The sequence below is a fragment of the Schistocerca gregaria genome, chromosome 1 (genome assembly GCF_023897955.1).
Source record: "Schistocerca gregaria isolate iqSchGreg1 chromosome 1, iqSchGreg1.2, whole genome shotgun sequence".
NCBI lineage: Eukaryota > Metazoa > Arthropoda > Insecta > Orthoptera > Acrididae > Schistocerca > Schistocerca gregaria.
The window spans coordinates 435251109-435278108 of record NC_064920.1 but is presented as its reverse complement, the minus strand read 5'-3'; the positions used below and the strand labels follow the sequence as shown (position 1 = coordinate 435278108).

At 39.1% G+C, this 27000-nt stretch overlaps 1 protein-coding gene across 1 annotated transcript in view; it reads left to right on the top strand.

Moving 5' to 3' along the window:
- LOC126351252 (integrator complex subunit 9) overlaps nucleotides 1-27000 on the top strand; it is a 98548-nt gene that overhangs the window by 6765 nt on the left and 64783 nt on the right. Inside the window, exons 4-9 of the mRNA XM_050002587.1 lie at nucleotides 3391-3592; nucleotides 11381-11514; nucleotides 18463-18575; nucleotides 18650-18830; nucleotides 18906-19038; nucleotides 19536-19638. Of these exons, the coding sequence (XP_049858544.1) occupies nucleotides 3391-3592; nucleotides 11381-11514; nucleotides 18463-18575; nucleotides 18650-18830; nucleotides 18906-19038; nucleotides 19536-19638 (866 nt within the window). The remainder of the gene's footprint in view (nucleotides 1-3390; nucleotides 3593-11380; nucleotides 11515-18462; nucleotides 18576-18649; nucleotides 18831-18905; nucleotides 19039-19535; nucleotides 19639-27000) is intronic.

Below are 27000 nucleotides of genomic sequence, written 5' to 3'. Positions count from 1 at the left end.
ATCATGCAGTGCTGCTGCTGTTGCTCGTAGTCTGCCTTTAGCTGCCAGCGACTGGCTGTGTGAGAGAGTTGAGTTTGCACATACGTGTGTGTGTGTGTGTGTGTGTGTGTGTGTGTGTTTGAATATGACAGCTTCTCTGCTATATGGTGAATAGCATTTACCTATTTTATAATATTGTTGCATTCCATGCTGGATTTTTCATTGTTTGAAGACACAGATAAGAGTAGAAATTAGGGTAGTGTCATCACTTACATGTTTTGTAGACCAGTAATGGCACCATTCACATTGAAGTGTGATGGGAATGCGTGTGTGTGGGGGGGAGGGGGGGGGGGTGTAAACAGCAGGTTGTAAATATCTAACAAGATATCAGCAGACGGATAATATTTATAGCATTGACTTAACAATTATCATCAAATCAAATCCTGGTAATCTACATAACCACAGTATACACAGTGTACACAAAAAAGAATTAATAATATAAATGGTAGTAATGATACAATAATAATTTTACCCCATATAACTCATCCAATGTTAAATTGTTTTGTTATTTTTGAAGACACAGCAATTAATTTTAACTGGTTGCAAATTACAATCAATTGAGTACATAACAATATTTGGAGCAATTAAAATTATTTACTTATGTCAGTCAGCTATATTTAGTGGCAATAAGCACACTCCTATCCGTTTCCTAAACGACTCTCCTGGTGATCTTGGCTTCAAAGGATCCTTAACTAACTCACTTGACTGGTCAAGGTTGTGAAGCTGAAGGTTCTTTCAGTTCTGATGATGGACTTGTTGCCCTGAGGATTTCTAAAATTTCAGAATGTGATTATTCAGAAAATGCCTTGTGCAAATGCAGTTTCAGGAATTGCCTAGGATTGTACGGAAACAGTACTGTTTCATTAAATGCAGACTTTACCTTAACATAGTCGTTGATTTTTCCAAAGTGTTGTTTGGTTAATGTCTTCTCACTACGATTGTGCCATTAAATCATCACTTCTTGATCCCAGTGATGTTCAGGGGAATGAAACTCTGCCTTATCAAGCAGCTGCAGTTCATGGTTTGTGCTTGTTAAGCATTATAAAACAATGTCATACTTCCCAATACTCTCCACAATGTCCATCAAAAACTGTTACACAGTGACCAGTTCCTTTATGGTGCCCAGAATGTTCTAACAAGAACAAACATGTGTAGTTGTGGAAGTTCATTCACTCATAAAACAAACGGAGTTTGCTGGTAAGTCATCAGCATAAGATCATATAAGAAATTGCTGCTCACATTGCTTTTATACTAGTAGACAATATGATGTAATCAGATACATAAAAAATCCTAATCACAATGTGAGAACACACATGAAAGGAGGTTATACTTGTGGAAGCTTTTGGAGCCAGTGGCTCCTTCCAGGAGAAGGGTTGAAGGGGGAAGGAAGAGGGGTGAAGGAAAAGGGCTGGAGAGGTTTAGGAAAAGGCATAGTTTTCAGAAAAGTCAGCCAGATCTGCCGGTCACGGAGACTTGCGGGACAGGATGAGAACGATCATTACATGTGCACAATGTTCATTGCCAATGATAGTAACTCTGTCTACCTATCTTTCCTAGTACATTTGACTCTTTGTGCAAAATTAATTTGCATTTCTTTCATCCATATGCAGTAGATTTCCTTGTTTATTGAAAAATGTCAATTTAGCGAAATCAGATTTAATTTTTGAAAATCTCTCTTTACTTTTTGGACACTAGATCTTGCAATGTCCTCCTTGAAATTGCAACATTGACTTTTAGAAATGTTCTTGTCTGTTTTTTGCCTTATGATGTTTTTAATGTCAGAAAACACATGCCTAATGTAATTTTTCTTGCAAAGTCTACAAACATATAACCTTATAATTTTAAGTGTTAAAGGAAACCTCACTTTTCTGCCAGCTGCATAATTCAATAACATAAATCGTCATGCTGTTCTTTATTTAGATTGATGTTATGTTTCAACTCAGCTTTGATTTCGCAACCAGATGTAAAGTGTCCATGAACAGATCTTTCACGTTACACCAAATTCCTTTTTGGCTTTGTAATTAGACATTTGATTTTATCTAAAGCTCTCAGTAAATCATCCTGGCCATTTTGTCTTGTTTCTCAATAGATTGTGGAATAGGCCTACTACATGAAATTAAAAAATGTATTTATTAAAAACCAATAAAGTAAGTACCCAGAGTGGCCTATCTGGTCACGATAGTTCACCATTATGCTCTTCATGAAAAATAATTTCCCATAAAATGGTAGACAAGTTTAAATTTATTGGGAAATGTTATTAATGGTACAAAGCTATACAGTGTATCGTAAGTATCATGAACAGTACCAAATTTGTGAAAGAATTTGAATGTATGAATTACAGATGAATCTTACTGGTAGAGAATTACAACACAAAAATAAAAATAACACATCTGCTTTCAACAGCCCTTCACAAACAGGTCATAACAATTGTGTAATTGCTAATGTGCTGAGGTTGTTATGGTTGCCCACAGACTTAAGAGTTTTTGGATTCCTATTGCAATTTTCAGAAAGTAGAAATTAGGCCTCATTGTGTCATAGGCCATATTGGTTACAGTAACCTTAATAATACAGAGCGAATCCCAAACATTTACAGAATATTTGCCATAACAGTAAAAATACTTTGGCTGCGTATGATGTAAGTCAAAATTACAATGTAAACTAATGTGAAATGTGGCAACCTCTTATCTCTGAGGTCAGAAACATACCAAGATCAGTTCATTAACTGTAGTCAAGTGTGTTGTTATATTCATTGGTTTCATCAAATAGCATCTAAACTTTGATCTTTCAGCTTAATCTAGACTACACGCTATGCTACAGGTCACACCGTTGTCATAAGCTTCATTCCCCGAAGGAACAAAAGTTGAAATTGCAGTTTAAAGCAACTATCTATGACCCTACAGAAATCGTGTATCCGTGAAGAACATCAAATTTCAACTTTCAAAAAACATCGCCCCTTTTCTCCCCGTTCATTGGTTACCTGTATTCAGTGTACCATTGGCAGCACTAAACTGACAATTTGCCAAGCTGTGTAATTGCAGAGGATAAGTGCGCTGGGTGGCATTGTCCATATTCTGGACTTCAGGCAAGAAAGTTTTAGGGTGATTCCTTCCCGGGTGGTGGTTTGCAGTCTCTTTCTTGTGCCTGTCTGTGACTCAGCATCCTTCTGTAAGGTGAGCAACAATCTGTCCTTTCCATAATACTGTCTTAAGAGTGCTTGTTTGAATAAGGCAGCCACATTTTGAAAAGTTACTTAGGATTTTATCATACTTGTCCACATTCAGTTCATTTAATTTTGTGTCATTGTATGTTGTGATTGATCTTTTCTTATTTATTTGCTTTATTTTGATGTAGGTTGTTTCTTGAAGAGCTGGTTCAACATATTGAACAAACACCAAAGGCCACAGTTGCTACTCATTGGAAGGAACAGCTGCATGTCCTGCCCCCACCTTTATGTGACAGTCAAAAGCCTCGAAACTGGAAGCATATTTACAATATGCAAACAGTAAATGACAGTTTATCAAGAATACAAATGGTGGGGTATAATGAGAAGTTGGTAGGTCTGTCACTTACTACATTGTATTTTTGCATTCCTAACAAATTAAACATACAATGTTTCAATTTGTTTTGTTTTATTTTATCTTTATTTTTTAATTTGTTTTATCTTTATTTTTTAATTTGTTTGTTCAGAAATTTCCTGTACAGTATTTCACTTGGTCAGTTGTAAATATTTTGTTTTATAATTCTACATTGTTGCTGTACTTGTTTTCAAGCTTGGCTCAAACAAGTAGAGGAATGTGGTAAGATCTTTAGTATCAACTTGCTCAGAGTACAGTTGTACTTTTCAAGCCACTGTACAGTATATTGTGCACTGCTCTAGTTTTGCCTCTTTCTGTTCCATTCACAAATTGCTCTAATGTTATTGCCATAGTCAGCTTAAGATGCGAGATTAGTAATATGTTACTTAACTCTTTTTGGAAACTGAATTCTTGAAATTTTTGCTGTGTCTTACACACCCAAGAAGAAACTGTGTGAGCATCTTAGTGACAATTTCGTGTGGAACAAACCTGTTACGAAATGCGGCTCGTCTCTGAAATTTCTCTATCTCCACTGTCAGTTTTACATAGTAAGGTGTAATAGTGACAAAAATTACTCATGGGTTTTGTCCAATTTTCTGATTGCAGTATAAACTCAAAAAGACAATTACAGTTAAAAAGAAGCAGAAAATCACACAAACAGACCTCACAGAAAATATTTACTTAAACCAATGCTCTTGAAAATGAGAATAAATCCTCAAAACACATTCTAAAAATAAGTAACAGTTACATTTTTCCATTATGTAAATCATACTCTGAAATTGTTGAAATGAGTTTTCGGAGAGCTACCTCCTCGTCTATGAGCTACGTTCCTATAGAATTTTACAGTGAGTCTCCATATGAAATTTGCCTTTCTTACAAGCAGATTGGTATGTTCATGACACATTAACCCATTAGTGCTCAGATGATGGATTTTTAAATACATTGATAAATAGGTATTTACACTTAAAAAGCAATTTCCTTACATTTCTAGTTTTCATTGAATATACTGTACTGTATTTGTAACATGAACTACTGTTGAGAACAAAACATCCATTTATGTGAAAGGGTTTTTTTGCTTGAAAGGAAAAAGTTAAACATGAGTACAAAATACAAATAAGAAACAAAAACAACAAATTATTTGGTATGACAGGCAGCAAAACATTAAACATAAAGTATCGCATTACATTTCTTGCAAGCTGATATCTTACTGTTTATTCCAACACATCGTCTTCATTTGAGAGTCTGTATTGTCACAACCAGATGGCTCATTCCATCAAACTGCTACATTACTGGAGTGTGGGGTTTTTCCAGGTCCTTTCAGTGGCATCAAATACCTCCCCTATGTCTACATCTAGTCTCTGCAAATCAATGTGAAGATTCATCACAGAAGGTACATCCCCATTGTACAGGTTACTAGGGTTTTTTACCCTTTCATTCACATACGGGGTCCGAGCAAGGTAGTGCAGGCGCTAGCACACTAGACTTGCATTTGATAGGACTGCGGTTCAATCCTGCGTCAGGCTGTCCTGATTTAGGTTTTCTGTGATTTCCCTAAATTGCTCCAGGCAAATGCCGGGATGGTTCCTTTGAAAGGGCACGGCCGACTTCCTTCCCCATCCTTCCCTAATCTGATGACACCAATGACGTTGCTGTCTCGTCTCCTCCCCCAAACAACCCAACCGACATATGGGACATGGGAAGAATGATCGTTTAAAGGTCTCTGCGCATGTGTAATTAATCTAATCTTGTCCCACAATACCTATGCAAGCGATACATAGAGTTTTGTAGTATATTTATTCAATTGAAGCAGGTTCTTGAAATTTCGTAAATAGGCTTCCTCGGGATAGTTCATGTCTATCTCCGGATCTGCCAGTTCAGTTTCTTCAGCATCTCTGTGACATTCTGCCACATGTCAGACAAACTTGTGACCATTTGTGCTGACCACCTCTGTATACGTTCAATATCCCCCGTTAGTCCTATTCAGTACAGGTCCCACACCCTTGAGCAATATTCTAGAATGGGTTGCGCAGGTTATTTATAAGCAATCTCGTTTGTAGACTGATTGCATTTCCCCAGTATTCTACCAGTAACCTGAAGTCTGTCACCTACTTTATCCACAAATGAGCCTATCTGATTGTCTCATTTCATGTCCCTATAGTGTGTTGCATCCTGATATTTGTATGAGTTGGCCGATTCCAGCTGTGACACATTGATTTTACAGTTGTAGGATTCTATGTTTTTTCATTTCGTGAAGTGCAAAATTTTAAATTTCTGAATGTTTAAAGTACGTTATCAATCTTTGCACCGTTTTGAAATCTTGTCAAGATCAGGCTAAAATGTTCTGCAGCTTCTTTTGGGCAGTATTTCATGAAGATAATTACATCACCTGCAAACTAATAATATTGTCTGCAAGGTCATTAATATACAACATGAACAGCAACGGTCCACTCTTCTCTGTGGCACACCTGAAGTTGTTGTATATCTAAGAATGACTCCAACCAAGATAACACTTTGCATCCTCATTAGCAAAAAGTTCTCACTCCAGTCACAAATTTAGCATAATAAACCATATAATTGTATTTTTGACAATAAGTGTAGATGTGGTACTGAGTCATTTGCTTTTTGAAATGAAGAAATCTGCATCTATGTGACTGCCATGATCCAAAGCTTTCATAATGACATGTGAGAAAAGTGAGAGTTGCATTTTGCGTGAAAGATTTTTTTGGAATCCATGCAGGTTGGAGGAGGTAATTCTCTCTTCTCAATGTCTGAGCTCAGAATATGTTCTAAGAATGTACAAAAAACAATTTCAAGGATATTGAGTGGTGTTTTGTGGATAACTTCTACCACATTTCTTGTAAATGTGTGTGATGTCTGCTTTTTTTCCAACTACTGGGCATGGTTTTTTGTCTGAGGGATCTACAATAGATTATAGCTGAAAGAGAGATTAACTCAGCCACAAATTCAGTATAGAATCTGATAGCAATTCCACCAGGGTGCGGAACTTTGTTCAGCTTTAAAGGTTTCAGCTGTTTCTGAATGCCACTGACACTCACTTCACTCATCTTTTCAGTGATACGGGGATTAAATTGAGGCAATTCTCCAGGATTTTATTTTGTAAACAAATATTTGTAGATGTAGTTATGCATTTCAGCTTTTGGTTCATTACCCCCAATTTCAGTTCCTGTCTCATTCATTAGGAACTGGACACTACCATTGGTTCACAAACAGTCTGTACATACGACCAGAATTTCTGTGGGTTTTGTGAAAGATCATTTGACCATATTCTGCTATAGTGAACATTGAAGGCTTCATGCATTGCTCTTTCGACAGGCATACATGTTTTATTGAGCATCTTTCTATCTATAGTCGTATGCTTTAGTTTTACACCTAGTATGCAATAGCCTCTGTTTCATTAGTTTTTCAGTGACTGTGTCCCATGGAGGGTCCCTCCCATTATGAAGTGTTCTACTGCATATGTTATGCATTGAAGCGACCTCAGCTATTCTTTTAAACTTGAACCATAGTTTCTCTCCATGCTCCTGCGCCATGCTGCAAGTTTAAAGTTCCTCATTCAGATGTAACACAACTGCTTTCTTATCTACTTTGCTGAACATATATACTTGTTGCAGTTGTCCTTTGTTCTTTGGTAATCATTCTTCAAATGGCCTTGGCCATGTTCCGCACAAACTCGCTAGGTGGTAGGGTTGTGCTTAGCAGTACACTGTTTGGGCTTTTGGCACACTAGTTATGGTGACAGTGGCTTGTGATTTGGGAGCAAAGAGTGGACCTTAAGTTCTGATTTAGACTCGGAAAAACATGGACAATGATTAAGTAAGCATATGCAGACAAGGCTGTTTCAAGAAGTATGTTTCTGAGTGGCACAAAAGTTTCTGTGATGGCAGAGATTTAGTGCCAGATGATACCAGAGCTGGTTGCCCATCTACAGCACACACTGATGCAAAAGTGGAGTGTGTAAGGCAGCTATTGCAAGAAGACTGTCATGTAACCGTGCTTGTAGTATCAGAACAATTTAATTTGAATTGTGACACATGTCATAAGATTTTACACGAAGATTTACAGAAATGGAAATTTAATAAAAAAAAACTTGTCCATCACACATAAACAGACAAACAGAAAGAGGAAAGACGAAGACTCTCTGCTGAACTACTGGGTAGAGCCAGGCATGATACCACAACATTATTGCTGGGGATAAAGGTTGGTTCTACCAGTATAATCCTCATATGGGGTTTCAGAGTGCTGAATGGAGTAGTCCTTGTCTTGTGGATTTTTTTTTTTTTTTTTTTTTTTTTTTTTTTTTTTTTTTTTTTTTTTCTCCTTCTGTTTCTACAAGTGAATAGGCGACTGAAAGGAAAGCTTAATCAAGATATTGCAGATATCCGAAGGTCTGTGACAAATGATCTTACAAGCATCACAGTTGAAAATTTCCCTTCTTCCAAGACCTCCAGAAACATTGGCAACTGTGTATAGGTAGCCAAGGGAACTACTTCGATAGAAACTAGTGCAAATGCTCATTCCATTCATTACTTGTTCCTGCTGCCGCTCCTTTGCAGGCTACAATAACATGTTGACTGGAGCTATAGTCCTCAACATGATTATCTGTGTCAAGGGTTTCATCCCGAGTCTGTCACACATGATGACATTCAGAAGACTGCCATCGTCAGGCCATTCACTTTCTACAAGAGTGTCTTCATGAGCTTCAGTCTCCGTAATGCTGCCTAAATGTGACAGCACTTTCTGGATGCCATCTTGCAAGGCTTGGCCTGGTATTTTGTGTATGTGGATGAAGTCCTCGTTTTCTCCATGATGCCCAAGGAACACTTCAAATGCCTCCATACAATCTTCAAATACCTCAGAGATGCCAACGTCTCGTCAAACAACAAAGTGCTTCTTTGGAGTTAGTAAGTTGGTACTCCTGGGTCATACCATCCTCACTGATAGCTCACATCCCCTGCCTGATAAGTGCAAGCCATCCTCAATTTTTTTGTGCTTCAAGATGTTAGAGAACTCTGCCAATTCCTTGGCATGTTAAATTTCTTGCACTGCCACATGAGGAAGGCACATGACACAGAAGACTCCAAACATTGAAGAAAGACTTTAGAACTGGATGTGCTAATATCTTTTGTCTGATTTTCTTTACAAGTGCAGTCCTTTTTCCAGAACTCTCCCAAAAAATCCACGTCTTATGTTCCATTTCCCAATCCTGATTTTGCGTGTCTATCCCGTTTGATATCGATAGTTAGTAGTACCCCTAAATACTTACATGATGTGGTATGCTCGAGATGGTCACTGCTTATCTTGTAATACAATACTATTGTTCTTCCTCCATGTCGTGAGCTTATCTTATATCTCTTCATATTTAAGGAGAGCTAAATGGGAATATTGTGCAAGTACTTCTGCATGTCCACGAAGTCTGCCAATAATGATACTTTTCTGTAGACGCAGCATTGCAATAGAATAATCCTGTAGTAGTGATAATCACTGATTGTGTAATCCAACAATAATGGCTATTTTCAACAATTTACACACAATGTTACATTTGTTAATTTTGAGAATTAAACGTCTGTCCATGTACCGCACACCCTGCCATAGTGCACTGAGAATATTGCCATGTATGCATCAGTCACAGTGACAGATGGATCACACTACCTGGAAGCAGCGCTCTCGCTGGTGGAACTGTGATGAGTACATTGGAATGGAATGGCATAAGGGATTCCTTGCGACTCCACAGGTGCAGTCTATACCATAACACTGAATCCCAGGGCAGTAGCATCAGACCTGTTGACTGTGGTAAAGGTAACTTCCAGCTGTTTCTGGTAGGTGGCTAATTTTCCTCTTTCTTTGCACACAATGGGAACAGTTTCTACCCATTTTGCACTGTCTCCTACTGCAGACAAGGTATTGAACATGAATGAAGGAATTATAGTAAACCAGCTCTTGGAAGAACAGTTAAAAGTAACTGATTTGTGTGGCTCTTAGCTATGCGAGCCCCAAACTATATAACTGCTGCAGAAAGTGTAAAATAATGCTTTGTAGTTTCCTCATTGGAATTTTGATTTGAATATTTGGTGAAGCAGGCACAAGAGTCAAGACTAGTGCGTTTTAGAGGATTAGTGCAGTGGAATTTTGTACCAACATAAGCTGTTTGTAGCTTACATTAACTGCTGATTAGTGATATCAGTGTAGAAAACTAAACAATGATTGTGCATCAGTGTACACACATGCTGATGAGCCAAAATTTATGACCACTGCTGACTGGCTGATAGACTGCTACCTGCTGGCATTGCACATGATATGGTAAGGTATGTATGTAAGTGGCCCAGAGGTGAATCATTTTAATGATGATGTGGGCTACAAATTGAGATATCCTCTGGTAGAAGTAACTTCGATAATGAGGTGATTGCTGTTGCCCAGCATTTGGGAATGACCATTTTGGAAATGGCAAAGCTGATGAGCTGTTTGCCTGCTGCTGTTGTGAGCATCTTTAGAAAGCAGTTGAATGACAGCAAAACCATGAGTTGTTGGATGTCCATGCCTCATCACAGAAAGTGGTGGTCAGAGACGTGCTCACTCTGTAAAGTGAGATAGGCATCAGTCTGTGCAAATCTTACAACAGAGTGTAATGCTGATGCAGGCACAACTGTTCTGTAGTGCACTGTTCAGTGCACATTGTTGAACATTGAGCCTCACAGCAGAAGACCCCCTGTGTGTTCACTTGGTGACCTACTGACATTGTTGTGTGAGGATCTTAATAGTGAACTCACGTTGATGTCTTGGCCACCAAATTCACCTGATTTAGACCCAGTGGAGCACATCTAGTATGCCATAGGGCACAAGCTCCATACCTGCAGGCCATTGGCCCATAATCTACAGGAATTACACAATTTGTGGTTAGATATTAGGTGCCACACACCTTCAGAAACCACCAGGGATTTGTCAAATCCTCGCCATTCAGAATTGCTGCTGGACTGCATTCCCCAATTCCACAATCAAGCAGATAGTCAAATGCTTTGGCTCATGAGGATGTTATCACATCAGCTCTTGATTTGAAGAAATAAGTATTGCCAGTGATGATGCTGGAATAGGTAGTGGTTAAAAGATCAGTAATGTGAAGACCATCACAAAATCAGCCAGAACGGAGATAAGTTGAAGAGGAGCACAGGGGTTGGCCAGGTTGTTATGTGAAGAGTAATGGTTTTGGGGTATAGTTTCAGAAAATCGCCACCCAGTAGAAAAGTTCGTTGGTTCATTCAAAGCAGGGATCGTGTTGTGGGATGAAAGATACATCCCTTTCTTTATTTTCAGTAGAATCAGTAGTTTTGGAATTGGTTTAGGTAGCGCTGATAGTTTGCTTGTAAAGCTAGGCGGTGAGGTAACTGTGAGAAAAGAAAATAATTAATAAGAGTAGCTGTGTGTTTGTGTAGTAACCATTTGTACATATTTCTGCTGTCCATCTGATAAATAACTATTCTTCAAAAATAATTTAGTAAGTGTATCATATATTATCAGTTCTTTTGTGTTCCTTGTTTGTTGATTTTATTGTGATGAGTGTGTGAAAGTGATTCCTTCAAATATGGGTGTTATTTCTTCTGCACTTGTATGATATGCAGTAATTCTGCCATTTCATCGATCAGCCTCCGTTCAGTTTGTTGCACTATGGTGAACATTGCTTGTGATTGTCACTCCGTTAATTAGTATTGTTTTATCATTTGTATTTTTGTCAATGTTTTCTATTTGTTTACTAGGATGTGTATGGAGGTTTGGGAGTAATGGCTGTGAGTTCAGGTTACTGCCTGGGCTCCAGCAACTGGGTTATAAGTTCACATTATGAGAAGATTGCCTATGTGAGTGGATCCTCAACACTTACAACACATCCAAGGTAAATTATAGCCTTATAAATTTTTTACAGTGTCTAGATAACATCTTTCCCATTTCCTTTCCAACTTAGTTCAACCTGTTCCCATGAGTGGCACCATCACAGCATGTCTTCAAGGTGGCTGCTACACTTGACGTTCGTCAGAAGCAGTGTGCGGTCATAGAATTCCTGTGCTGTGAAAACGAGACAGTGGGAAACATCCACAAGAGGTTGAAAAAGGTGTATGGAGATGCTGCTGTCGATCGCAGTACAATTAGTCGGTGGGCAAGCAGGTTACGTGATGAAAACGGGCACAGCAATATTGAGGATTGTCCTCGCAGCGGCAGGCCTCGTACTGTACACACTCCAGACAATGTGCAGAGAGTTAACAAATTGGTGACTGCTGACAGATGCATCACAGTGAACGAAATGTAATTCTATGTTGGGATAGGAGAAGAAAGTGTTTGCAGAATACTGAAAGTGTTGGCGTTAAAAATGGTTTGTGCCAGGTGGGTTCCCAGGATGTTGACAGTGGCTCACATAGAAACAAAAAAAAAAAAAACGGTATGCAGCAAACTTTTGGAACAGTACGAGAATGGAGGAGATTAATTTCTTGGAAGAATTGTGACAGGTGGTGAAACATGGCTCCATCATTTTTCACCAGAGATGAAAAGGCAATCATTGGAATGGCATCATGCAATTTCACCGAAGGAAAAAAAAATTCAAAACCACACCTTCTGCTGGAAAAGTTATGGCTATGGTGTGTTTGATCCCGAAGGACTCTTGCGTCTGCACATCATGCCAAGTGGAACCACCATAAATTCTGATGCATATTTGACGACACTGAAGAAACGTCAAGCTCAACTGAGTCGTGTTCGACCACATCGGCAAAAGCAGGATGTTCTGGTGTTGCACGACAATGCACGGCCACATGTCAGTCAAAAAACCATGGAAGCAATCATAGAACTCAGATGGGCAACACTGAAACACCTGCCTTACAGTCCTGACCTGGCTCTATGTGACTAGCATCTCTTTGGGAGACTCTCTTCGTGTAACAAGGTTTGAAGATGATGACTCCCTTGTGCACGCTGCCAAACAGAGGCTCCAACACGTTGGTCCAGAATCTTACCATGAGGGTATACAGGCGCTGGTTCCAAGATGGCATAAGGCAGTTGAGAGGGATGGAAATTATGTGGAGAAATGAAAATATTGTTCCTAAAGGATGTATCTACACACTGTAAAACTTTCAGACATGTAGACTAAAAGATGAATTAAAAAAAATAGTGTGCATTTCTTTTGGAGTGACCCTTATACATCAGCTTGAAAGCCCCTAAAGAAACAAAAAATATATAAATTATAGTACTGTATAAATTTTATGATACTACAATAAACACGCAGATGGACATAAGCTGTATACATTTTTAAATAAGAAATGTCAGTTTCCTATTTAACCTGACCGTGGGACAGAAAACACTGTGCTATGAAAATGTGTTGTGTGTGCGCGAGTGTGTACCTGCTTTTTTTTCTCCCCTAAGATTAGTCTTTCCGCTCCCGGGGATTGGAATGACTACTTATCCTCTCCCTTAAAACCCACATCCTTTCGTCTTTCCCTCTCCTTCCCTCTTTCCTGATGAAGCAACCGTTGGTTGCGAAAGCTTGAATTTTGTGTGTTCGTGTTTGTTTGTATGTCTATCAACATACCAACGCTTTCGTTTGGTAAGTTACATCATTCGATTCCCAATCAGAATTTCATTGGCAGTAACAAAAAGCAAAGTTCAAGGTCAGGGAGGGGGTGGTTGAGAGGGAGGTGGTTAGAGGTGGAGGGGGAGTGGAGGAGTTGATGGACAGAGGGAGTGGGGAGGAGAGTAAATGTGTATCCAATTCTCATACGTATTTAGCAACTGCAAAGCATTACCAAGTTTGCCAGTAAAAAAATGAAGATAATTGTCATCATATGAGGGCCTAACAGTTCCTTAGGTAACTATAGCAATATTGCTGACAAAAACACTTTGTAATATCTAAATCTACATACATACTCTGCAAGCCACCATATGGTGCGTAGCAGGGGGTATCCTGTATCAGTACTAGTCATTTCCTTTTCTGTTCCTCTCGAAGATAGAGCAAGGAAAACAATGACTGTCTGTATGCCTCCATGCATGCCCTAATGTCTCTAATCGTATCTTCAATGTGCTTATGCAAAATGTAGAATCACTCTGCAGCCAGCCTCGAATGCTGTTTCTCTAAATTTTCTCAGTAGTGCTCCTCGAAAAGAACATCACCTACCCTCCAGTGATTCTAATTTGAATTTCGGAAGCATCTCCATTACACTGGCTTGTTGTTCGAACTTATCAGTAACAAATCTAACAGCCTGTATCTGAACTGCTTTGATGTCTTCCTTCAATCCAAGCTGGTTTGAATTGCAACCACTCCAGCAGAACGCAACAATGGGTCACGGTAGAGTTCTGTATGCGGTCTCCTTTACAGATGACCCTCACTTTCCTGAAATTCTCCAGATAAACCAAAGTAAACCATTCCCCCTCCGTACTACAGTCTTCTCCTTTTCATATTACTTTACAGCATTCTGTGTAGATATTTAATTGATGTGACTGTGTCAAGCAGACGGCTGAAAGCAAGGGGAAACTACAGTCGTAATTTTTCCCGAGGGCGTGCAGCTTTACTGTATGGTAAAATGATGATGGCGTCCTCTTCGGCAAAACATTCCAGAGGTAAAATAGTCCCCACCAGGATGATGACGTTATCAGGATAAAGAAAACTGGCGTACTACGGTTTGGAGTGTGAAATGTCAGATCCCTTAATCAGGAAGGTGGGTTAGAAAATTTAAAATGGGAAATGGATAGGTTAAAGTTAGATATAGTGGGAATCAGTGAAGTTCGGTGGCAGGAGGAACAAGACTTCTGGACAGGTGAATACATGGTTACAAATACAGAATCAAATAGGGGTAATGCAGGAGTAGGTTTAATAATGAATAAAGATAGACACAAAGGCCATGCCTACTACAGTAGTATAAGTTTATATGCCAACTAGCTCTGCAGATGATGAAGAAATTGATGAAATGTATGATTAGATCAAAAAATTTGTTCAGGTAGTGAAGGGAGACGAAAATTTAATAGTCATTTATGGCTGGAATTCCATAGCAGGAAAAGGAAGAGAAGCAAACGTAGTAGGTTAATATGGAATGGGGTTAAGGAATGAAAGAGGAAGCCGCCTGGTAGAATTTTGCACAGAGCATAACTTAATCATAGCTAACACTTGGTTCAAGAATCATAAAAGAAGGTTGTATACATGGAAGAAGCCTGGAGATACTGGAAGGTGTCAGATTATGTAATGGTAAGACAGATATTTAGGAACCGGGTTTTAAATTGTAAGACATTTCCAGGGGCAGATACGGATTCTGACCACAATCTATTGGTTATGAACTGTAGATTAAAACTGAAGAAACTGCAAAAAGGTGGGAATGTTAGGAGATGGGACCTGGATAAATTGAAAGAACCAGAGGTTGTAGATAGTTTCAGGGAGAGCTTTACGGAACGATTGACAATAATGGGGGTAAAGAAATACAGTAGAAGAAGAATGGGTAGCTTTGAGAGATGAAATAGTGAAAGCAGCAGAGGATCAAGTAGGTAAAGACGAGGGCTAGTAGAAATCCTTGGGTAACAGAAGACATATTGAATTTAATTGATGAAAGGAGAAAATACAGTAAATGAAGCAGGCAAAATGGAATACCAACGTCTCAAAAATAAGATCGACAGGAAGTGCAAAATGGCTAAGCAGGGATGGCTAGAGGACAAATGTAGTGACGTAGAAGCTTCTCACACTAGGCGTAAGATAGATACTGCCTACAGGAAAATTAGACACCTTTGCAGAAAAAAGAACCACTTGCATGAATATCAGGAGCTCAGATGGAAACCCAGTTCTATGCAAAGAAGGGAAAGCAGAAAGGTGGAAGGAATATATAGAGGGTCTATACAAGGGCGATGTACTTGAGGGCAATCTTATGGAAATGGAAGAGGAGGTAAAAGAAGATGAAATGGGAGATATGATACTGTGTGAAGAACTTGGCAGAGCACTGAAATACGTAAGTTGATACAAGGCCCTGGGTGTAGACAACATTCCATTAGAACTACTGATAGCCTTGAGAGAGCCAGCCCTGACAAAACTCTTACCATCTGGTGAGTAAGATGTATGAGACAGGCGAAATACCCTCAGACTTCAAGAAGAATACAATAATTCCAATCCCAAAGAAAGCAGGTGTTGACAGATGTGAAAATTATCGAACTAGCAGTTTAATAAGTCACGGCTGCAAAATATTAATGCGAATTCTGTACAGACGAATGGAAAAACTGGTAGAAGCCGACCTCGGCGAAGATCAGTTTTGATTCCATAGAAATGTTGGAGCACGTGAGGCAATACTCACCCTACGACTTATCTTAGAAGAAAGATTAAGGAAAGGCAAACCTATGTTTCTAGCATTTGTAGACTTACAGAAAGCTTTTGACATTGTTGATTGGATTACTCTTTTTCAAATTCTGAAGGAGGCAGGGGTAAAATACAGGGAGAGAAAGGCTATTTACAATTTGTACAGAAACCAGATGGCAGTTACAAGAGTCGAGGGGCATGAAGTGGAAGCAGTGGTTGGGAAGGGAGTGAAACAGGGTTGCAGCCTCTCCCCGATGTTATTCAATCTGTATATTGAGCAAGCAGTAAAGGAAATAAAAGAAAAATTCAGTCAGAAATTAAAATCCATGGAGAAGAAATAAAAACTTTGAGGTTCACCAATGACATTGTTATCCTGTCAGACACAGCAAAGGACATGGGAGAGCAGCTAAACAGAATGGACAGTGTCTTGAATGGAGGATATAAGATGAGCATCAACAAAAGCAAAATGAGGATAATGGAATGTAATCGAATTAAATTGGGTGATGCTGAGGGAATTAGGTTAAGGAATGAGATGCTTAAAGTAGTAAATGAGTTTTATTATTTGACGAGCAAAATAACTGATGACTGTCGAAGTAGGGAGGATGTAAAATGTAGACCGGCAATGGCAAGGAAAGCGTTTCTGAAGAAGAGAAATTTGTTAACATCGAGTATTGATTTAAGTGTCAGGAAGTCATTTCTGAAAGTATTTGTATGGAGTGTAGCCATGTATGGAAGTGAAACATAGACAATAAATAGTTTGGACAAGAGGAGAATATAAGCTTTTGAAATGTGGTGCTACAGAAGAATGCTGAAGATTAGATGGGTAGATCACATAACTAATGAGGAGATGTTGAATAGAATTGGACAGAAGAGGAGTTTGTGGCATAACTTGACTAGAAGAAGGGATCGGTTGGTAGGGCATGTTCTGAGGCATCAAGGGATCACCAATTTAGTATTGGAGGTCAGCATGGAGGGTAAAAATCATAGAGGGAGACCAAGAGATGAATACACTAAGCAGATTCAGAAGAATGTAGTTTGCAGTGGGTACTGGGAGATGAAGCAGCTTGCACAGGACAGAGTAGCATGGAGAGCTGCATCAAACCAGTCTCTGGACTGAAGACGACAACAACAGTGTCAAGCAGCACATTACTAATACTTTATTTGAACATTATGGTTTTAAAAGTGAACACAAATAGTCTCAAACACAGACATTTTTGTTGTTGTGGTAACTGGTTTGGATCAGTTAACCTATCCATTTCCCTTCTTAAAATTTCTAACCTATCTGCCCAATTAAGGGATCTGACATTCCATGCTCCTATCTGTAGAACTCCAGGTTTCTTTATCGTCATAAAGTCGTCCTGCTGAGCAGCCCCACCCGGAGAACCGAATGGGGGACTGTTTTACCTCTGGAATATTTTACACAAGAGGACTCCATCATCATTTAACCAAACAGCAAAGCTGCTTGCTCTCGGAAAAAATTATGGCTGTAGTTTCCCCTTGCTTTCAGCCGTTCCCAGTACCAGCGCAGCAAGGCTGTTCTGGTTAGTCTTACGAGGCCAGATCAGTCAATCATCCAGACTGTTGCCCCTTCAACTACTGAAAAGGCTGCTGCCCCTCTTCGGGAACTACACGTTTGTCTGGCCTCTCAACAGATACCCCTTCGTTGTGGTTGCACCTATAGTACGGCTATCTGTATCGCTGAGGCATGCAAGCCTCCCCACCAACGGCAAGGCCCATGGTTCAGGGGTGGGGGGAGGGGGAGGGATTTTACATTTATGAAAGTATAATGAACATCAGCATCTCCCATGGCACAATAGTTGAATACAAGACTCATGCTCATGCATGATAAAATCAGTTTAATTGTTTTGCAAGTTTTTGTACCAGTGCAACATGGAAAGAACAACAGGTGTGACTGAGTAGTGAACTGTACATTATAGTTTAGTTTCCTCACTGTGTAAGGAAAAAAGGCGATCAAAATTTAAGCTCACTTGGGTCATTAATGTGTTGACATCGAAGTTTTTATTCAGTACACTGAAGACATATTGTTAAATTATTTTGTTCTACACAAATCTATCATTTCCTTCTCTTTCATGCGACCTGAATTGTATCAGTGAGCTCAAAAACTGCTTATTTTGCAGGGTCACAACTTAGCCAGAAAACAGAATTTAAAGAGGTTTATTTACATGCTACAAAACATGAATGATCTCTCTGAACTTCAATGACATGGTCATCATTTAGTGTGTCATAAATGTGCTACAGTGGAACCGACCATGAGGATTGAAATCACTGTTTCTGTGACAACAACTCATTATTAAAGGTTCTTGATCTTTTTAAATCAATTGAGAGGACTTAAATATTCAGTACACTACTCTCTGGATTGAAAGACTACATCTGGAGAGTGTTTGTCTTGCAACAATTTTTATTACTTCTGCAATAGCGTCCTTTGTACCCCTTCTGTAATATTTGAAGTGAATTTGAAATAGCTACTGAAAGATCTCTCTAAATTCATTTACTAAATGATATCTAACTTTACAGGCCAATGGATCAAGTTGCTTTGAAGAATTCAAATGTTCTAATATTGACAGGGCTGACACAGACACCAACTGCCAACCCAGATTCAATGCTAGGAGAACTCTGCATGACAGTTGGTAAGTGTTTCATATGCTTTTGTGTGTGGAAATACTATGTACAGCACTATTATTATTCATTTCAACTTTCACAGCAAATACATTACGATGTGGTGGCAATGTTCTGATCCCATGCTATCCTTCTGGTGTTGTATATGATCTTTTTGAGTGCCTGTCAAGTCATCTGGATAACTCTGGGATGTCAACAGTACCCTTATATTTCATATCACCTGTTGCAGATACATCATTGGCATATTCTAACATTCTTGCTGAATGGTAAGTATAAATTGGTAATAATAGCACTATTACATTGTGAACAACATAGTTTTTGAAAAATTTAATGAATTTCAGGTTATCAACCACCAAGCAGAATAAAGTCTACTTGCCCGAAGAGCCATTTCCACATGCATTTCTTGTTCGAAATGGGCGCTTGAAACATTTCAAACATATTTTTACAGAAGGTTTCAGCACAGACTATCGTCAGGTTTGTTCGTAACCCTTTTCAATAAATCAGCTAAAAGAGGTGTTGAGTTGCAGACAGGCATGATGAAAAAGAGTGCTAGAGATCTTTAAGATTTTGGACAAAGTCCTTCTACAGAAGTAGAAAATTCACACATGTCCACACTCGCATACTCATGGTCCCTGTCTCCAGGCACTAATGTAGTGCATGTATTACTTTTCTACTTCTGGAAAAGGACCTAGTCTGAAAGCTGATATATTTCCAGTGTTCTTTTTGTTGTGCCTGTCTGCAACCCAACATCTCATCTGTGTGATGAGTGGCGACCTATCTTTTATGTAATGTTTTTATATCATCCTGGACTTTACATTGTTTGATATCAAGCCTAGATCACATGAAATTAAAATGTCTGTTATTAGCAAATACTGAAAAAAATAATTGTTTATAATCGTAACTACCCAATTAAATATTTAAAATTTTAGAATTCAAGGTGTACAAGCTAATTTGCCCCCCTTTTACTGCAGCCCTGTGTTGTATTTTGTGGACATCCCAGCTTGAGGTTTGGAGATGCAGTACACTTCGTGGAGTTGTGGGGCTCCAATTCTCTCAACACTGTAATTTTTACTGGTGAGAAAAAAATTATGTACAGTATCTGCTTCATAATTACGCCAGTTGTTGATCTTTTTATAATTTAATATGTAAGCTGTCAGTTGTTGTTGATGTTTGCAAATTGTATTGAAACATTAGTGGTATTAATTTGTTTATAATATTTAAAATTTTTGGTTGCTTGCTTTTCTGAAGTTAATAGTGCATTCCACTAACTGACAGATGTCACCTCAGTTTTGGTGTTGAGAGCTTCATTTTTTTCTCAGTTTCGGCATTATAGTTAAAAATCAGCACGAATAATCTTGAAATAATTGGCAGTTCATGTATTTGTAGCATCTTTGTGGCAATGCTGAGCAATATTGTACAGTGTGAAGATGGTATTCGTATTCAGGGGGACATTGCTCCAAATTGCCTCTGGGCCAGTAAGATTTAGGTGTGTTCCTTAAATCTTAAGTTTATATGCCAACTAGCTCTGCAGGTGATGAAGAAATTGATGAAATGTATGATGAGATAAAAGAAATTATTCAGGTAGTGAAGGGAGACGAAAATTTAATAGCCATGGGTGACTGGAATTCATCAGTAGGAAAAGGGAGAGAAGGAAACATAGTGGGTGAATATGGTTTGGGGCTAAGAAATGAAAGAGGAAGCCGTCTGGTAGAATTTTGCACAGAGCATAACTTAATCATAGCTAACACTTGGTTCAAGAATCATAAAAGGAGGTTGTATACATGGAAGAATCCTGGAGATACTAAAAGGTATCAGATAAATTATATAATGGTAAGACAGAGATTTAGGAATCAGGTTTTAAATTGTAGGACATTTCCAGGGGCAGATGTGGACTCTGACCACCATCTATTGGTTATGACCTGTAGATTAAAACTGAAGAAACTCGAAAAAGATGGGAATTTAAGGACATGTGATCTGGATAAGCTGAAAGAACCAGAGGTTGTACAGAGTATCAAGGAGAGCATAAGGGAACAATTGACAGGAATGGGGGAAAGAAACACAGTAGAAGAAGAATGGGTAGCTTTGAGGGATGAAGTAGTGAAGGCAGCAGAGGATCAAGTAGGTAAAAAGACGAGGGCTGCTAGAAATCCTTGGGTAAGAGAAGAAATATTGAATTTAATTGATGAAAGGAGAAAATATAAAAATGCAGCAAATGAAGCAGGCAAAAAGGAATACAAACGTCTCAAAAATGAGATTGACAGGAAGTGCAAAATGGCTAAGCAGGGATGGCTAGAGGACAAATGTAAGGATGTAGAAGTTTATCTCACTAGGGGTAAGATAGATACTGCCTGCAGGAAAATTAAAGAGACCTTTGGAGAGAAGAGAACCACTTGTATGAATATCAAGAATTCGGATGGCAACCCAGTTCTAAGCAAAGAAGGGAAGGCAGAAAGGTGGAAGGAGTATATAGAGGGTTTATACAAGGGCGATGTACTTGAGGACAATTTATGGAAATAGAAGAGGATGTAGATGAAGACTGCGTGAAGAGTTTGACAGAGCACTGAAAGACCTGAGTCGAAACAAGGCCCCGGGAGTAGACAACATTCCATTAGAACTACTGACGGCCTTAGGAGAGCCAGTCATGACAAAACTCTACCAGCTGGTGAGCAAGATGTATGAGACAGGCGAAATACCCTCAGATTTAAAGAAGAATATAATAATTCCGATTCCAAAGAAAGCAGGTGAGGACAGATGTGAAAATTATCGAACTAGCAGTTTAATAAGTCACGGCTGCAAAATACTAATGCGAATTCTGTACAGACGAATGGAAAAACTGGTAGAAGCCGACCTCGGCGAAGATCAGTTTTGATTCCATAGAAATGTTGGAACACGTGAGGCAATACTCACCCTACGACTTATCTTAGAGGAAAGATTAAGGAAAGGCAAACCTATGTTTCTAGCATTTGTAGACTTACAGAAAGCTTTTGACAATGTTGGCTGGAATACTCTCTTTCAAATTCTGAAGGTGGCAGGGGTAAAATACAGGGAGCGAAAGGCTATTTACAATTTGTACAGAAACCAGATGGCAGTAATAAGAGTCGAGGGGCATGAAATGGAAGCAGTGGTTGGGAAGGGAGTGAAACAGGGTTGTAGCCTCTCCCCAATGTTATTCAATCTGTATATTGAGCAAGCAGTAAAGGAAACAAAAGAAAAATTCGGAGTAGTTCTTAAAATTCATGGAGAAGTAGTAAAAACTTTGAGGTTCGCCGATGACATTGTAATTCTGTCAGAGACAGCAAAGGACCTGGAAGAGCAGTTGAACGGAATGGACAGTGTCTTGAAAGGAAGATATAAGATGAACATCAACAAAAGCAAAACAAGGATAATGGAATGTAGTCAAATTAAATCGGGTGATGTTGAGGGAATTAGATTAGGAAATGAGACACTTAAAGTAGTAAAGGAGTTTTGATATTTAGGGAGTAAAATAACTGATGATTGTCGAAGGAGAGAGGATATAAAATGTAGACTGGCAATGGTGAGGAAAGCGTTTCTGAAGAAGAGAAATTTGTTAACATCGTATATAGATTTATGTATGAGGAAGTCATTTCTGAAAGTATTTGTATGGAGTGTAGCCATGTATGGAAGTGAAACATGGAGTATAACTAGTTTGGCCAAGAAGAGAATAGAAGCTTTCGAAATGTGGTGCTACAGAAGAATGCTGAAGATAAGGTGGATGGATCACGTAACTAGTGAGGAGGTATTGTATTGAATAGGATTGGGGAGAAGAGAAGTTTGTGGCACAACTTGACTAGAAGAAGGGATCGGTTGGTAGGACATGTCCTGAGGCATCAAGGGATCACAAATTTAGCATTAGAGGGCAGCGTGGAGGGTAAAAATCGTAGAGGGAGACCAAGAGATGAATACACTAAGCAGATTCAGAAGAATGTAGTTTGCAGTGGGTACTGGGAGATGAAGCAGCTAGCACAGGACAGAGTAGCATGGAGAGGTGCATCAAACCAGTCTCAGGACTGAAGACAACAACAACAACCACCACAATCTTAAATCTCTTACAGCCAATGTCGGGATGGTGTCTTTGAAAAACACATGGTCCATCTACATCTATATCCACAACTAAATGACTACTCTGAATTCACACTTAAGTGTCTGGCAGAGGGTCCATTGGACCACCTTCAGATTACTTCTGTACTGTTCAACTCTTGAACAGCGTGTGGGAAAAACAAACACTTATCTTTGCCAATGAGATTTGATTTTTATTCTTTTATTTGATGATCATTTCTCTCAATGTAGATGGGTTCAACAAAATATTTTCCCATTTGGAGGAGATAGTTGGTGTCCGAAATCTTGGGAAAAGATCACGTCACAATGAAAAACCCCTTTGTTTTAGTAGCTACAACTTGGATACCATGAGACACTCTCCCCTGCTTAGCAGTAGGCCCAATAGAAAATGAGCTACCCATCTTTGGAATTTGTGATGTCATCCATCAATACCGTCTGGTAACTATCCCATACCACACAGCAATACTGTCCCAGAGGCCAGACAAGTGTAATGTAGGTAGTCTCTTTAATAGACCTATTCCATTTTTCTCTCTTTTTTTTGCCAATAAATTGTAGTCTTTGGCTCGTCTGCCCACAACATTATGTATGTGATCATTCCAGTTTAAATTGTCCATAATTGTGATCTCTCTGTGTGTAGCTGAATTTACGTGATTTATCAGATTCAGTATTACTGTAAATGACCCCACACTTTGTTATTTAATTAGTTGCCACTTTTCGCGTCATCCTGTCTAAATAACTTTGCAGCTGGTTTTGATCCTCTAATGCAGGCCGGACATGGGATGCCAAGCTTCAATTGTGCAGTGTGTGTGGGCTGTGAGCGGGCCAAGGCCTGGCCTGTCACGTGGTTTTGCTTGGTCCTTCTCAGAAATATACGGGACAGCATGACATTTTATTCAGTATTCCAGTGTGACATTTTTCAGTTGTCACAAGTCTCTGAGTTTGTCAGAATCATTCTGTCAGTGATGTTTAACCTTCGCTATTTGTTTGTTGTATAAAGTGTGTTCACAGGTTGTGTGGCTGTTTGCACAAAAAGATGCAGTCTATCAATCTATCATCAGTGCTTTAAAATGAATGGGAATGACAGAAAAGAACCTAAGTGTGAGGCACTGCATCTTTGCTATGAAACAACATTGCAATACCACGCAGAAAGAATTTAAAGATTTAGTTCACAATAAAAGAGCAAAAAATCACAGTGAAAGATGAGATTCATTGTTATGTGCGTAAAAAAGCACTTTGTGCTAAATTTGCGGGCCTGGAACATGTGAAGAAATCAGGGGTATGAGTAATAAAATTTACGAACGTGCACACACTATTCCGCTGTCAGTTGCAAACAGTTTTCAGTGAAACTGAACAGTGTGCATGGAGACTTCATATATTGCCACAAAATACGTTGTTTAAGTCAAGGAGCATGACCAGAATGATATTTGTATTTAAAATTTGCTATTGCTGAATTTGTGACGGAAAAAGGAGTGCAGGAATGAAAATTAGAACACTTAGTAATGGACTGCAGACTTAGTGTTTCAAGTGAACTTTACTGCACACTGCTCACAGTAAAATGTTGTGTGGGGTTGCAGGTGAAGTTTAATAAGAAATATTGTATTTATTCATTTGTCGCCGTCTTTTACAAGAGTCTTAAAAACTATTTTTGCAATCAGCTAGCAAGCGATGGAGAACATCCTGACCATAGTATCCAGTCAGCAAGTCCACATTATCCATGTGCTCACTGAAAGAAATGTTTCTACTCTCTATTTACTCAGAGAAAATAGTCACTATGATTATAAGTAAAAGTTTTGAGATGTAATTGATTAATATATTCAATAAAAATTAACATGCGCAGACATAGTAATATTTGTGATGATGATGATGATGGTGTCTATTATAAACGGCTCTATGAGCAGTTCAGAGGCAATCTCTATGGTAAGTTCCAGTTAGAGTCTTTAGCCCTAACTGCTAATCATCACAGGTGATTGCATGCCACGAAAGTGGAAAATAATCTTGCCACTTCCATGTGATCTTGTTAACATAACAGGTGACACACAGTTAGTTCCGTGAAATCTGAGTGATCCAGGGCGACAAACAGTCCTCGCCAGTTCACTTTCTATTTGTACTGAAAACGTGTTTAGCGCATACTGGCTGTGACATCGTTTGAGGCAGCATGTAAGCTGGCATTTGACTGATGTGGATTGATTGAACAGCAAGGTGCCAAGTGAAGTGTGTCACTGCCTCTCTGGCTGTATTTGTATATGGGTGCAGCTGACGGCCAAACAGAACATCTGCTATCATCTGCTCTAAGCTCAGGTAGCAGCAACGAAGTGTTTTTCTGGGACACACATTACTGTGCAACACTGTTGTGTACCAATTTACAATCTTCATAATTTTACATGAATGGAGTTAGGTTGGCTTTAAACAGAGAAAATTTTAACTCTACTGCATTTAAACTTTGCCGGCTAGAATTTTTAGAATGAAACCAACAGTAGAACATGATCTCTGAACTACATCTTTAAGAGGCCTTGTATTGGTTGTTACCTACATTAAGGTCTTGAAACTTACTACAGCTTTTTAATTTCATTCTTAGGTCATGCCACAATGCTTTGTATGCTATGCACAGGCACATTATGATGTGGCATTTGCGGCAGTGAACTGGAGTAAGTCCCAGCACATTTGCTCACCTCTGTGTATCTCAAATGATACAGGGCATGTTTCACCATAGTTGCAAGGTAACATCTTTCTGATGCTGGGGGCGCTTTTAAAAATAAAATTACGTTGTAGAAGGGACACATTCTAACAAAGACAGTCCAGTTCCGTAAGCTCACTGGTATTAATGAAAACACAAGGTTTCGAAGACTTCATTGTGGCCTTGAAAGAATTACAGTGGTAATTCTATAAAGATTTTGAGGACACAGTGTTACATTTGTTTCTGTTCTGTTTGCAATACCATTTGCCATTTCAGTTTAAAGCGCTCCTGTGTTTGTGCCGATGTAACTGACTGACCTGCAAGGTAATTCCAGTTTGAATGACAAACCTTTTCAAGTTTAAATTGTCGGGGAAGTCTACATTACTTTACTCAAGTAGTGTTTTCAAGTCTCCACAATGAGATTGCATAAGTGCTACAATCTTCTCATCGACATATTTGTGTGAAAGGGTTTTTGTTTTGCTTCAGTAATGAAACTAAATAAGTTGTGAGTATGTGGCATCTTGAGTGTGAAATAATCTGTGTCTATTCACATGCAGACAGTTTGTACCAGAAAAAAATTATGTCTCCAGTGCGCCAAAAATAATTAAATAAATCTGAAAATTTGTTTTGTTTGTGACCTTTGTTGTTGAGAAATGTGAAAAACAAAAGCAAGCAGTATGCAGTGAGATTGTACTGTGGTGCGCTCAAAGTTTTCCCCTCTTGCCCTCCTCACACTCTGACAGGGTGATGTGGCAATGGGGCAAATGTGAAGTTAGGCTGAACACTTTGGCCCATGTGCACAGGCACTGCCTGTGAGCCAAGATCTTGGCTGCTCCTGCTCTGATTTGAATAGATGGTAAATGACAGCATGAGCTCCAGTCAAAGAGGGCAGCCCAGATTGTCTTCTAAATTTTTACATAGATCAGGAACAGCAGAAGGTCTATAAAACTTCCCTGAGGAATAATCTGTTTTTCAGATAATACACACACACACACACACACACACACACGTCTTACAGCAGCAAAAGATCTCAATGGCATTAGAATGAAGACTGTGCAGTCGTAACAACAAACCTCTTCCGGTGAACGTGACGTCATAACTGTTTACTTTAGGTTTGTTTGACCAGCGGACTCACATGCTTGTGCAGCTGAGTCGTGTATGAACAGTATCTCCCATGTCTGGCTACTTGAAGTGTGGCTGTTTGCTGAATCAACAGTAGCAGCAAGCAGCCGGATGCCAACTGGGAAAATTTCCTGGCGCACTGAGGCTGCCAGATTGCACTTGTAGAGCAGTCTGAGTAGGGTGTTTTTCTGGTGTGTGGGGTTAGTTTCCATGTGACCAGTGTTTACATTTAGTGATTTTTTTCTGTTTCCTCTTCGTTTACAGTTCCCATGTTAGATGAAAACAAAACAGATTTCTGTGGCCAGGAGCTATCAAGTACATTCACATAATTACAGAAGGCTAAAATACACTCCTGGAAATTGAAATAAGAACATCGTGAATTCATTGTCCCAGGAAGGGGAAACTTTATTGACACATTCCTGGGGTCAGATACATCACATGATCACACTGACAGAACCACAGGCACATAGACACAGGCAACAGAGCATGCACAATGTCGGCTCTAGTACAGTGTATATCCACCTTTCGCAGCAATGCAGGCTGCTATTCTCCCATGGAGACGA